Raw genomic sequence first — 13,504 nt, 5'->3', positions numbered from 1 at the left:
AACAATTATACAAGTGTGTTTTCTCAAGATAGCTGTTGTACCTCAGTATGCAGTACAAATGCTTTCTGGGTACTTCCTATTAAATCACACAGAATATTAAGCAGAATGTATTTAAGATTTAAAAGAATCAATACTTTTTACTATTCATCATGAAAATTTTTAAGTGAACAGGCAGATTTTAAAATATTTCATCTTTTAACTGCAAGTTAAAAAATAAAAGTGCATCCTAGTGAAGCATGTAATGACTAGTAGAACAGTTTGGTGCCAACTGCCTTGATCTGTGCTCCACCATTTCAACAAAGGGCTTCCCAGGTGGCGCAGTGGTAAAGAATCTACCTGCCAATAAAGAAGACACAGGAGACACAGGTTCAATCCCTGGGTCAGGAATATCCCCTGGAGTAGGAAATGGCAACCCCTTCTTGTCTGGAAAATTCCACGGACAGAGGAGCATGGCAGGCTACAGGCCATAGGGTCACAAAGAGTCAGGCATGACTGAAGTGACTGAGCACGCACGGCTTAATTCAAAGGGTGGTTATAAAGATTAAATATGACATTATACATAAAGTGCTTAGCATGGTATCTGGCACATAATAACAGACACATAATAATTAGCTGCTTAGGATATGATGATGATTATGTTAACAATGCATAAAGGAGAATCAAACATTGCATGAAATTTAGACTGCAAAGTCCTCCCAAACCTGAAATTCTATTATGATCAAATATACATCAAAATCATCAGAGACAGAAGTAAGGCATCAATCATAATCCAACACCACTATTTTCTGCTGTTGTGCTCCACAGCAGCAGTAAAATATTTTCTTTTACCACTTTATTGATCGCTCAAAGATTATACTACTAATAATAAAAATTATTTTTAAATCATTAGTAAAAAGAACACTTCCCTACAATCCTGACATTCTAACAAATAATTTTAATTGATTGTTTCTTTCTACCACTTACTTTTGTGTACATGTATTTTACATATATATATACATATATATATATATATATAAAAATTTCTGGAATTATAATCAGAATATAAATAAGTATCTTAAACACATATTTTGTGCTTCCCTGGTGGTTCAGCAGTAAAGAATCCACCTGCAATGCAGAAGACACAGGTTCAGTCCCTAGGTTGAGAAAATCTACTGGAGAAGGGAATGGCTACCCACTACAGTATTCTTGCCTGGGAAATCTCATGGACAGAAGAACCTGGCGGGCTATAGTCCATGGGAGTTGCAAGAGTTGGATACGATGTAGTGACTAAACTGCCATCAGCAAACACGTATTTAAGGACAATACGACATCCTTTAAGTTAGAATCATCAACTAGTTAAAAGTGATTCATTAGTGGTCTTAGATATCAGAGCATTGTAATGTATATACCCAAACTTGAAAAACAAACCTTGGCAATTCTCTGTAGAAACAGCGTGATCTCATGAGAGTGGGGTGATTGTAATAAGACTATTGTTACATAGATGAAAGACTCTAAAGTTCTTATTATGGTTCTCATGACAGAGGGACTGGAGCCTACAGCAGGAATAAGGCAACTAGAACTGGGGGACCTTGAGTTAACACTCTCTTATTTGAAGCATCTGAATCCATGCAATCCTATTGGAACCACTCTCAGGAAAATAAGATGGTTCAACAGCTAGATAGACTACTGTAGGACCACTCAGGATTTCTCAGCAGTGTGACCTTCTGGGGCATCCTAGCCTACTTCATGCTAACATAATTCAAGGTGCCAACTCAAGGCCAGGATCAGACATTCTCCTTGATATCCCTAGACAGCTTATAAAATTTAGCTCGGAGAAGTCACTCAAATAACAATAGGATATATGGTAGGAATAAACACATTTTTCTGGGACTTTAATATTAGCTAATGTTTATTAAATTTTTACTATGTGTAAGACATTGTATTAAGTTTTTACACCTATGACCTTTTCTAATCCTATGGATCACCCTATTTCCTCTGAGGTAATGATCTCTATCAGACATATAAGGAATCTGAGGTTCAGAGAGATTAAGTGAATTGCCTGAGGTCACAAGGCTAGAACCAAGCAGAACAAGAATTCAACCCAGCTCAGTCTGACCAAAGCCCTTGTTCTTGACCACTGTGTTATACCTCTCACATTACCAACTATTTTCATGAAAAAAAAAAATTAGTGAATTCAAGAAAGAATTTAAAAATATCTTCATGGGTTTTATGAGCCCTCTTAAGTCTATTCTTGCAAAAAGACCCCAAGTTAAGAACCTCTGCTCTAAGGATCTCAAGGTATCTAATACAGTATAATACATTTAAATCTAAAAAACAAAAACAAAAAAAAAGGTAAAAGGCAATAGTAATAATAGCTTCCATTTATTGAGCACCTACTATGTGCCAGACACTCTGCTTAGTGCTTTACATATATTACCTCATTTAGTTTTCATCCAACAATGCAGCACCCATTACTCTGAAAACTTAGGTTCAGAAGGCTTAGAATCCCAAAGAACTGGGAGGGAACTGATCTCGAGCTGACTCTTTCTATGTCACCAGTTCCCACGGAGGCGAACACTAAAATCATCCCAGGTCAAGGATTTAAACTTATTGTCAAAGTAAAGACAGACCAAACCCTGGAGACATATTTACCTGTATGACTTATGCAGTTCCATGACCTTCTCTTCAAGTTCCTTGGTCTGGTTTGGGGCCAGTTTAAAATCACTAACATAATCTGTGCCATGGAGTTCCGGGTCATAGTCTCCCAGCTCAGACTGGATAGTGTAAGAGCCTAGTAATGCTAAGGTTGCAAAGGAACAGGGCAGACGTCCTGACACTATGTCCTGCCGAAGCTGAAGACACAGGTAATACCTACAGCCAAAAGAGAAAAGACGTTACTATGTCGGCGACGGAAACAATAACAAAATACAGAGAGAGAGGAAGGAACAAAATGGGAAAGACGGGGGGAGGAAGGAAAAGAGTGGCTAAGTAAATATGAGTTAATATTAACAACTGTTCAATCTAAGCAGAAGGTATACAGTTGTTCATCGTACTGTTTCAGTGTCAGACAGCCCGAACTGGGTTCTTCCAATTTAATCATACCTTCCAGTTTTCCTGTTTGGTAAAAGAGTCTGAATTGGTTAACTCAGTCAGAACAAGGGCTGAGGAGGTCAGGGCCATGATTAATTAGAATCATATCTTGGCTTTAACCATAAGAAGATATTGAATAACATATGTATCAGCAATCATTTTTGCTGTCTATGATTAGTCACTACACACATGTCTTTTAAAAAGTCAGAGCAATGCCAATCAAATCGTAAGAGTCTTCAACTCCTCTAAAACATAGGTAGTTAGTACAGAATTTTAGGGATTTGTTATTTGTATATATAATAAACCTTAACAAAGAAAAATGCTGCTGCTGCTGCTGCTAAGTCGCTTCAGTTGTGTCCGACTCTGTGCGACCCCATAGACGGCAGCCCACCAGGCTCCCCCATCGCTGGGATTCTCAAGGCAAGAACACTGGAGTGGGTTGCCATTTCCTTCTCCAATGTGTGAAAGTGACAAGTGAAAGGGAAGTCGCTCAGTCGTGTCCAACTCGTAGCGACCCAATGGACTGCAGCCTACCAGGCTTCTCCGTCCATGGGATTTTCCAGGCAAGGGTACTGGAGTGGGGTGCCATTGCCTTCTCCGAAAGAAAGATGAGTAAGTAACAACTCTAAGAGAAAATATTACTTGTGAAAAAGAAATAACCAAGATAATTTTTTCAGGCAGAAATATGGCATCTCAACTTCAAGAATGTACTAAGAATAACTAGATAACTTTTTTAATGGTATAGGCACTTCACAGTACTTAACAACCAGACTTTTTAGGAGTCTTAGGTTATTCTCTTATTTGAGAGAATATATTTGTCTGAAATCAGATAGTTGACAGCAAAATCAGAATTAGAAAGTAGTTTCTCAACAACAATTCAATTGAACAAACATTTGCCAAATACCTACTATGTATATATAAGGCTCTACGTAAGATGCTATGAATAGAAATACGTACTATAGTACTTTTTATTAGATACTGTTTTTCCATTTTCCTTTTTTGCTAATATTTACATAGACTCCAATAAAGGACACTTTTTTAAACGGAATCAGTAAGCTGTTTTTAAAGAGATTTATTTCATAAATAAATTTTTATTTACAAGATTTATTTCATAAATTAAGCAGGCTCAAAAATTACTGAGAAAGATTCAGTTCACATACCTAATCCTACAATTTAAAATCCTACAATTTAAAAGAGGAATAGGAAGAAAAAATAAGAAAACTGAGACTTTAGCTTTATGATCCCTTAAGAAAGAACATCACGAGAGAAGAGTATTTAAAACAAAAAACAGCAGAGCTATTTGCCACTCTGTTTGTGTCCTGTTCTTTGGAGGATGGTATGATTTATAGAGTCCCTGTCCACAGCATGGCATAATATCCTTGATAAGCAAGGTTAATTCCCCACCAATTTCCTCCAGGTGAGTCACAGATATTTGAGGTTTTTAGGCTCACTTATTTGTAAGCCTGCCTTGAAATAACTAGAAACTTTTTATCTTAGTTTTAATAATTCTTTAATTCTGAATGAAGAACTCCCCAGACCTTATGATAATGAAATTACTTATTACATATTTAACTTAATACATTATTTACCTTGTTATATCTTCTGTTAACTGTGCTGGGTCAGGTGGGTAAAACTTTACATTAAATGTGAAATTCCAAGGGACACCTGTAAAAATAAAGAATTTTATTCTTATGTCCAAGTTTCTGGTTGTTAGAATTACCTAAAAACATTTTTTTAAATATTTTTTTCCCCTGAGGTCTTCTAATATTGATACTTTTTTGTTCTGTGGATAAAATACTACCCTTATTTAAAAAGAAAAATAAGAAAGTTGTTTAGAGAACATCTAAGAGATTATCTCATTTTTTATTATCACACTTAATAGTTTTGCTTATAAACAATATAAGCAAAATAACATGAAACTATCCTCTAGGTCAACATGTTTGTAGCAATGGTTTTCAAAATGTGATCTACATACCACTCTGGGCCCTTAAAAGTTCTTCAAGTGATTCATGGATGTTTCCTTTTGGTATTGGCATTACTTATTTGTGACATCTCTCAACATTATGTCAAATAAACAAAAACATTCTTCCCATTCATATGGGTGAGATTAGGAGATTACTTTAGAAATAAGAAGGAAGAGGCAATATACGTGGCTCTTAGAAACTATAGTTCTAATAAAATATTTTGGGTATGAAAACTACAAGAGTTCAATCCTAAAACTCATACAAGTGTTTTACACTTTTAATATACAAGGAAAATCAGGGGTTATGAGCAAAAATTAAGCGGAGAATGCATTTCAATTTCCCCAGCTACGTGCTGCCAGTTCTAGGTTTTTTAACATGACTGTTGGTTTCCCAAACGGTAGTGCCTGATCTTAGTATGACTGGTTACGATGATAAGAGCTTCATTTTGTTCAGTACTTACTGCATTACCGGGCACTAAGCTAGCTCTCTTATATAAAGGTAGGTACTACTATTAGTTCATTTTATTTATGAAGAAACAGAGGCTTAATAAAATACATAGCTAATGAATCCAGGGTTCTCTTACTCCAAACCCCATACTTTTAACCATTGGACTCTATACCCTATAACATACATCTGTTTCAAACATTGTTCTGTTTTACATCCATAGTATTTAATCTCCAAATATCATTTTTATTACTATTGGTTGCAATGACAAAATGCAAATTACAACCTGAAGTAGTTTGAATGTCTTAATGAATATGTAGTTTTAAACATCTGAAACATTTAATACAAGAGTCTCTTGGAAATGGTTGAAATTTTCCTTCAAAAATTGAGTTAAAAGGCGAATTCCAGACAGTGCAACAAACCTGTCTCAAATCTAGTCACTCTTAATGTCTACCATCAGCTCACTTTTAATGCTTCATATCTCCAAAACTTTAAATGGAACTTAGATAGAAAAGCAACCATATAATTATTTCTCATAAAAGGGGCAAATGGATAGGGGGGTAGTATTTACAGTTCAAATATTGTAAAACATTATCTATTGTTTCATTTTCTGATATGATAAAAATATCAATCTAATCACTGTTAACTCATAATTCCCATATAGGTTTTAAAAAAAGGTGACTTCTCCATGGAATATTACTCAGCCATTAAAAAGAATTCATTTGAATCAGTTCTAATGAGATGGAGGAAACTGGAGCCCATCATACAGAGTGAAGTAAGCCAGAAAGATAAACACCAATACAGTATACTAACGCATATATATGGAATTTAGAAAGATGGTAACAATAACTCTATATGCAAAACAGAAAAAGAGACACAGATGTACAGAACAGAGTTTTGGACTCTGTGGGAGAAGGCAAGGGTGGGATGTTTTGAGAGAACAGCATCAAAATATGTATATTATCTAGGGTGAAACAGATCACCAGCCCAGGCTGGATGCATGAGACAAGTGCTCGAGCCTGGTACTGGGAAGACCCAGAGAAATCGGGTGGAGAGAGAGGTGGGAGGGGGGATCGGGATGGGGAATACATGTAAATCCATGGCTGATTCATGTCAATGTATGACAAAAACCACTACAATATTGTAAAGTAATTAGCCTCCAACTAATAAAAAAATGAAAAAAAAAAAAAAAAGGTGACTTCTATGCTACCTATAAAAAAAATGTACTGGCTAAAACAAAGCAATGTGGGAAACAAGATAGCTAAAAGAATGTTCAATAAATGTGAATTCAGCATTTAAGAACTTTAAACATAAATTTAGTTATTTCATAACATATATAAATGGCATTTTTTTTAACAGGGTAGGAAGACTAACATTAAGGAAAGCAAATAAGCAATAGTCTACAATGTGTAATTTTTTTTCCCCTCTTTGAGCTAACTGACATAAAAAGCTTGATATCACCCATGGTTGGCAGGGAAAATAAATAGTTTCTTCTATTGCTGATGTGAATATAAAATGGTACAACACTGCAGGGAACAACTGACAATGTCTATCAAAATATAAAATGTATATACCCTTTTACCCAGCAGTTCCACTTCCATAAATGTATCTAAACAAACACTTAAAAGTGGTCAAGTGATACATGTATAAGACATTGTAACAGCAAATGTCTGGAAACAACCTAAATATATTTATTTAGCAAGAAAAGATACATCACCATTGCACACTGTTGAGTGAAAAAAATAATCAAGGCAAAGAACAGTATATACAGAAAGCAACTGTAAATGTTGGGGGTAGAAAAAAGTATATATTACAGGAATGATTATCTAGGCAAAGACTGTCCCTATAAGGATACACAGTAAACCAGGTATAGTGGCTACAAAACTAGAAAGGGGAACTCCTGGGGAGAGAAACTGAGAGGTGAGGGGGAAGTGGTAAGAGAGAGACCCATTTTCACTATACACTCTTTTATACCAGTGAACACACTTTGTGTGTGTGTGCATGCACACACATCTTCTAAAGGATAATCTTTGTCTCCTACTATAAAGGAAATTCCTGAAGGTAAGATTTTTTTTTTTTTTTTCTGTTTTATATATGGTATATACCCCGAGCACCTATAACAGTGCTTGGCATATCACAGAGGCTCAAGAAATTTTTGTTGAGTGAACAAATGACATAAAGTAACTGATCTCACAGCTTTGTTGTGAAGGTCATATGAGGATGCTGCTGCTGCTGTTCAGTCGCTAAGTTGTGTCCGACTCTTTGTGACCTCCAGGGACTGCAGTTTGCCAGGTTCCTCTGTCCTTCACTATCTCCCGGAGTTTGCTCAAATTCATGCCCATAAAGTCAGTGATGCTATCTAACCATCTCATCCTCTGTCACCCTCTTCTCCTTTTGCCTTCAATTTGTCCCAGAAACAGGATGTTTTCCAATAAGTCAGTTGTTTACATCAGGTGGCCAAAGTATTGGAGCTTCATCAGGACCGATTTCCTTTAGGATTGACTGGTTTGATATCCTTGCTGTCCAAGGGACTCTCAAGAGTCTTCTCCAGCACCACAATTTGAAAGCATCAATTCTTTGGCACTCAACTTTCTTTATGGTCCAACTCTCACATCTGTACATGACTGCTGGAAAAACCATCGCTTTGACTATAAAGACCTTTGTTGGCAAAGTGATGTCCCTGCTTTTTAATATGCTGTCTAGGTTTGTTAAGCCTTTTCTTCCAAGGAGCATGTGTCTTTTAATTTCGTGGGTGCAATCACCATACCCAGTGCTTCTGGAGCCCAGGAAAAGAAAATCTACGGCTGCTTCCACTTTTTCTCCTTCTATTTGCCATGAAGTAATGGGACTGGATACCATGATCTTAGTTGTCTGAGTGCTGAGTTTCAAGCCAGTTTTTTCACTCTCCTCTTTCTTCCTCATCAAGAGGCTCTTTAGTTTCTCTTCACTTTCTGCCATTAGAATGGTGTCATCTGCATATCTGAGGTTGTTGGTATTTCTCCTGGCAATCTTGATTCCAGCTTGTGATTCATCCAGCCTGGCATTTCACATGATATATTCTGCTTTTAAGCTAAATAAGCAGGGTGACAATATACAGCCTTGTTGTACTCCTTTCACAATTCTGAACTAGAAAAAAATGGAGACTGGAAAAGCTCTAATATTTTTTAACACTAAAATTTCTGCCTTCTACCTCAGCAAAACTTTAACGACGTTCCTGACAAAAGTACATAACCTGAAGATTCATATACCATGAGGAAACATCAGACAAACTCAAAGTGACTACTCACAAAATAACTAGTCTGGACTCTGCAAAACTATCAAAGTTATGAAATATTTTAAAGACTAAGGAATTGTTCCAGATTAAAGAAAACTAGAGCAATGTGACAACTGAATGCAAAGCATCACCTTGCACTTTTGCTATAAAGAATATTATTGACACAACTAACAAACAAGGTCTATAATTTATAGTATTGTTTCAATGCTAACTTCCAGCTTTTAGTAATTGTATTATGGCTATGTGAGAAAAATCCTAGCTTTTAGGATAAGCAAACTGAAGTATTTAGGGGTAGAAAGCTATTGCGACAGCAATTTACTGTTTTTTCTTTTTAACTGAGGTAGAATTCACATAATATTAACCATTTCAAATTATACTATTTAGTACATTCAATGATACAATTCATTGGCATTTAGTATATTCACAATGTTGTATAACCATCACCTCTATTTCAAAAACGTTTTCATCACCCACAAAGGAGACTCTGTAGCCATTAAGCCTTGCCACCCTCCTCCTAGCCCCTGGAAACCTCTAGTCTGCTTTCTGTCTCTATGGATCTATACTTAATATGAATGGAATCAAACAATATGTGGCCTTTTATGTCCATTTTCTCCCATTTAGCATCATGTTTGAGGCTTATCTATGCTGCAGCATGTATCAGTGTTCCATTCCTTTTCAAGAATAAACAATATTCCATGGTATATATTGAATATATATAACATTTTTTATCCATCATCCATTGGTGGACACTTGGGTGGTTTTCCCCTTTTTGCTATTGTGAATAGTGCTGCTATGATGCAACTTACTCTTAACTGGTTCAGAAAAAATGTCATGTGTGTGTATAAGTAAAGAGAAAAAAAAGAAAAAATGAATGTAGTAAAATACCAACATCTGAGGAATCAAATGTATTCCTGAAGGGTATTGAGGAGTTCTCTGTACCACTCTTTCAACTTTTAAGTCTGAAATTATATCCAAACATTTTAATTTCTGCCTTCTAAGTACACAGGAAAACAGGAACTATCTCATACACTATTGGTGGAGATGTAAACGATTACACTCAATTTAAAGGACAGCAATTTGGCTATATCTGATAAAACTGAAAACAAACATACTCTATAATCTAGCAATTCCACCTTAAGGTATATAGGTTAAATCAGGGGTGTTTTAAACTGTGAACTCATGACCCACTGTGAAATCAGTTTAGTGAGTCAAAATCAGCATTTTTAAAAATGAAATAAAGTATAAAAGAAAAAAAGTCAGAAGAGGAATTCCCGGGTGGTCCAGTGGTTAGAACTTGGTGCTTCCACTGCCAGGGCCCAGGTTCAATCCCCAGTCAGGGAACTAAGACCCTGCAAGCCACACGGCACAGCCAGAAAAGAAAAAAGTCAGAGGATATCACTTATAGTAAAGAATAAGAACTGATTTGTGAAATTTTCTTTTCAACTGAGATGAATTTCAAAATCATGTTCATAAGAAAAGCTAGTCACTATGACTGCTATATAATTTAATTTATATATATAAGAAATGCAGGTTCGATCCCTGAGTCAGGAAGATCCCCTGGAGGAGGGCATGGCAATTCAATCCAGTATTCTTGCCTGGAGAATCCCATGGACAGAGGAGCCTGGCAGGTTACAGTCCATGGGGTCGCAGAGTCTGACATGACTGAGCTACTTCAGCACACAGCACATGATGTTCAAAAAGGTAAAACATAAATTTTAATATTTCAATATTTATTGTATGAAACATTCATACATCAGGTACTAAAAAAACATTTAAAAAATATGATGGAATCATTAACACAAAATTCAGGACCTCTGCAGGGGAAGGAGAGGGGGATGCATTTAGAAGGAGCAAACTCTGGGCTATAGAATTTCTTAAACATAATTTGTGTTCTTTTATATGTTTTTCAGAAGGTATAAGTATTTCTTGCTTTTGCTCTGTGCTATGTCAGAAAGAGATGGAAGTAGCTAGCCCAACTCAGCAGGGGAGATCGCTCTCATTCAGAACCAAGGAAGTTAAAGAAAGCTAAAAATTAAGCTGGGAGAAGGGAGAGAGACTGATAGACCTTAGAAGAAAGTTCAAATGGAAAAAATTAGGTTGGAGGGAAATTTCAAAAACACAGACAAAGCAATGCTGTCTATTGTATTTGGGTATGTATATGTGAAAGAAAAATAGAACATGGACTGAATCACTCCAAATTCATGAAAATACATTTCCACGGACAGATTTTGCAGAGGAAAACAAAAGAGATAAACCTTACCTGTACTGTTCTATTTTAAATGTAAAATGTTAACCCATGTTAATTCTGGGGGTGGGTACATGGGTATATGCTACATTAACTCATACTTTTCTATATTTTTTTGAAATACAGAAAAAAAATTTGCTGGTGAATATCTATTACAAATTTAAATATTCATACTTTTTTATTCTACTTCTAGGAATTTACTACAGATACATCTAGGTGCATGAGTGCTAAGTGCTAAGTCACTTCAGTCATGTCTGACTCTTTGTGACCAAATGGACTATAGCCCATAAGGCTCCTCTGTTCATGAGATTCTCCAGGCAAGAATACTGAAGTGTGTTGCCATTCCCTTCTCCAGATCTTCCCAACCCAGGGATCAAACCTGGGTCTCCTGCATTTCAGGCAGATTCTTTACTGTCTGAGAAACCAGGGAAGACCTATCGGAGTGGGTTGCCATTTCCTACTCTAGGGAATCTTCCCAACCCAGGGATCTAACCCTAGTCTCTTGTGTCTCCTGCGTTGGCTGGCAGATTCTTTACCACTGTACCACTGGGGAAGCCCTTTATATATGTTCACTGCAACCCAATATATATATATATGGTGCTAAAACTTTATAATCATTAAAAAAATTTTAACAAATGAAATGAATTTATATATGTTAATATAAAGAGTATCCAACTTATATTAAAGATTACTTGCATATGCATATTAAATACATATAGAATATATATATTTATCTCAAAATATATTTGTAAAGTATATTATATATAAAATATAATACACACATTAAATACATATTTATATTAAAATGTATTGTCTATATACACTCAGAACATCTCTGGAAAGAACACAAGAAATTAGTTAAAGGACAGGGGAAAAGGGAAATTTATCTTGTTTCATATTCATCTGGGTCTTTTAATTCCATACTTCATATTTAAAAATTTTAAACTATTAGTACATATGACATAACACACAGAAAACACAATACAAAACAATGTACAACATAACTGTGTTTTTGAAAAGCAAAATTTATATATGCCTAGAAAAATCTTGCAGATTACACCAATTTAGTAGTGATCCTATCTGGAGGGTAGGATTTAGAGGTCTTTTACTTTCTTCATGATATATTTTCACTATGTTTCAATTTTTCACGAGTATATATTATTACTTATATGATAAAATTATATTTTTAAAAACCCAAAATCTTTGTATGGACATCAACAATGGAATGGTTCCAAATTGGGAAAGGAATACGTCAAGGCTGTATATTGTCACCCTGCTTATTTAACTTATATGTAGAATATATCATGTGAAATGCTTGGATGGATAAAGCACAAGCTGGAATCAAGACTGCAGGGAGAAATATCAATAACTTCAGATATGCAGATGACACCACCCTTATGGCAGAAAGCAAAGAGGAACTAAAGAACCTCTAGACGAAAGTGAAAGAGGAGAGTGAAAAAGTTGGCTTAAAACTCAACATTCAGAAAATTAAAATAATGACATCCGGTCCCATCACTGCATGGCAAATAGATGGGGAAACAATGTAAACAGTGACAGACTTTATTTTCTTGGGCTCCAAAATGACAGCAGATGGTGACTGCAGCCATGAAATTAAAAGACGCTTGCTCCTTGGAAGAACAGCTATGACCAACCTAGACAGCATATTAAAAAGCAGAGACATTACTTTGTCAACATAAGTCCATCTAATCAAAGCTATGGTTTTTCCAGTAGTCACATCTGGATATGAGAGTGGGACCATAAAGGAAAGCTCAGTGCTGAAGAATTGATGCTTTTGAACTGTGGTGTTAGAGAAGACTCTTGAGAATCCCTTGGACAGGAAGGAGATCCAACCAGTCAGTCCTAAAGGAAATCAGTCCTGAATATTAATTGGAAGGACTGATGCTAGAGCTGAAGCTCCAATACTTGGGCCACCTGATGTGAAGAACTGACTCATTGGTAAAGACCCTGAAGCTGGGAAAGATTGAAGGCAGGAGGAGAAGGGAACAACAGAGGATGAGATGGTTGGATGGCATCACTGACTCGATGGACATGAGTTTGAGTAATCTCCGGGAGTTGATGATGGACAGGGAAGCCTGGCGTGCTGTAGTCCAGGGGGTCACAAAGAGTCAGACACAACTGAGCTACTGAACTGAACTGAAAATCTTTGCAACAGATAAATATCAATCTTCTCTTTGGCACAATGAAATATTTACATTTTGATGCTAAAGTTTTTGTTACAGATATGGTTTTTCTTTCCCATATTGAAGGAAAGAGGTTTACTATTTTGCAAAGTTCTTTAAAAAAAAAAAAAGACAAACACTGAGGTTATTTTTCTTAGCAAGAGTTTTTTCCCCCAATAGCTTGGAAGATAATCTACTAGATATTCTTCTTTACTTATCATAAACTCTGTTTTAACTTTTCTTCATAAAGAGTTTTCTTGTACAATCATTTACTCCTGAGTAATATTGAATATAAAAAGTATCCTCATTGAAAGGGGCTTGGAATCAT

At 35.9% G+C, this 13,504-nt stretch overlaps 1 protein-coding gene across 13 annotated transcripts in view; it reads right to left on the bottom strand.

The window, feature by feature from the left end:
• The window catches only part of EPB41 (erythrocyte membrane protein band 4.1), a 178,563-nt gene that overhangs the window by 73,958 nt on the left and 91,101 nt on the right, over window positions 1–13,504 (bottom strand). For all 13 annotated transcript variants that reach the window (XM_043909494.1, XM_043909499.1, XM_043909497.1 and 10 more), the window contains exons 6-7: window positions 4,659–4,734; window positions 2,632–2,850 (exon numbers count right to left, since the gene is read on the bottom strand). In XM_043909494.1, coding sequence (XP_043765429.1) covers window positions 2,632–2,850; window positions 4,659–4,734 — 295 coding nt within the window. The remainder of the gene's footprint in view (window positions 1–2,631; window positions 2,851–4,658; window positions 4,735–13,504) is intronic.

This window comes from Cervus elaphus, chromosome 8, assembly GCF_910594005.1.
Source record: "Cervus elaphus chromosome 8, mCerEla1.1, whole genome shotgun sequence".
In the NCBI taxonomy this organism is placed as follows: Eukaryota; Metazoa; Chordata; class Mammalia; order Artiodactyla; family Cervidae; genus Cervus; species Cervus elaphus.
This window is presented reverse-complemented; position numbering and strand designations above follow the sequence as displayed.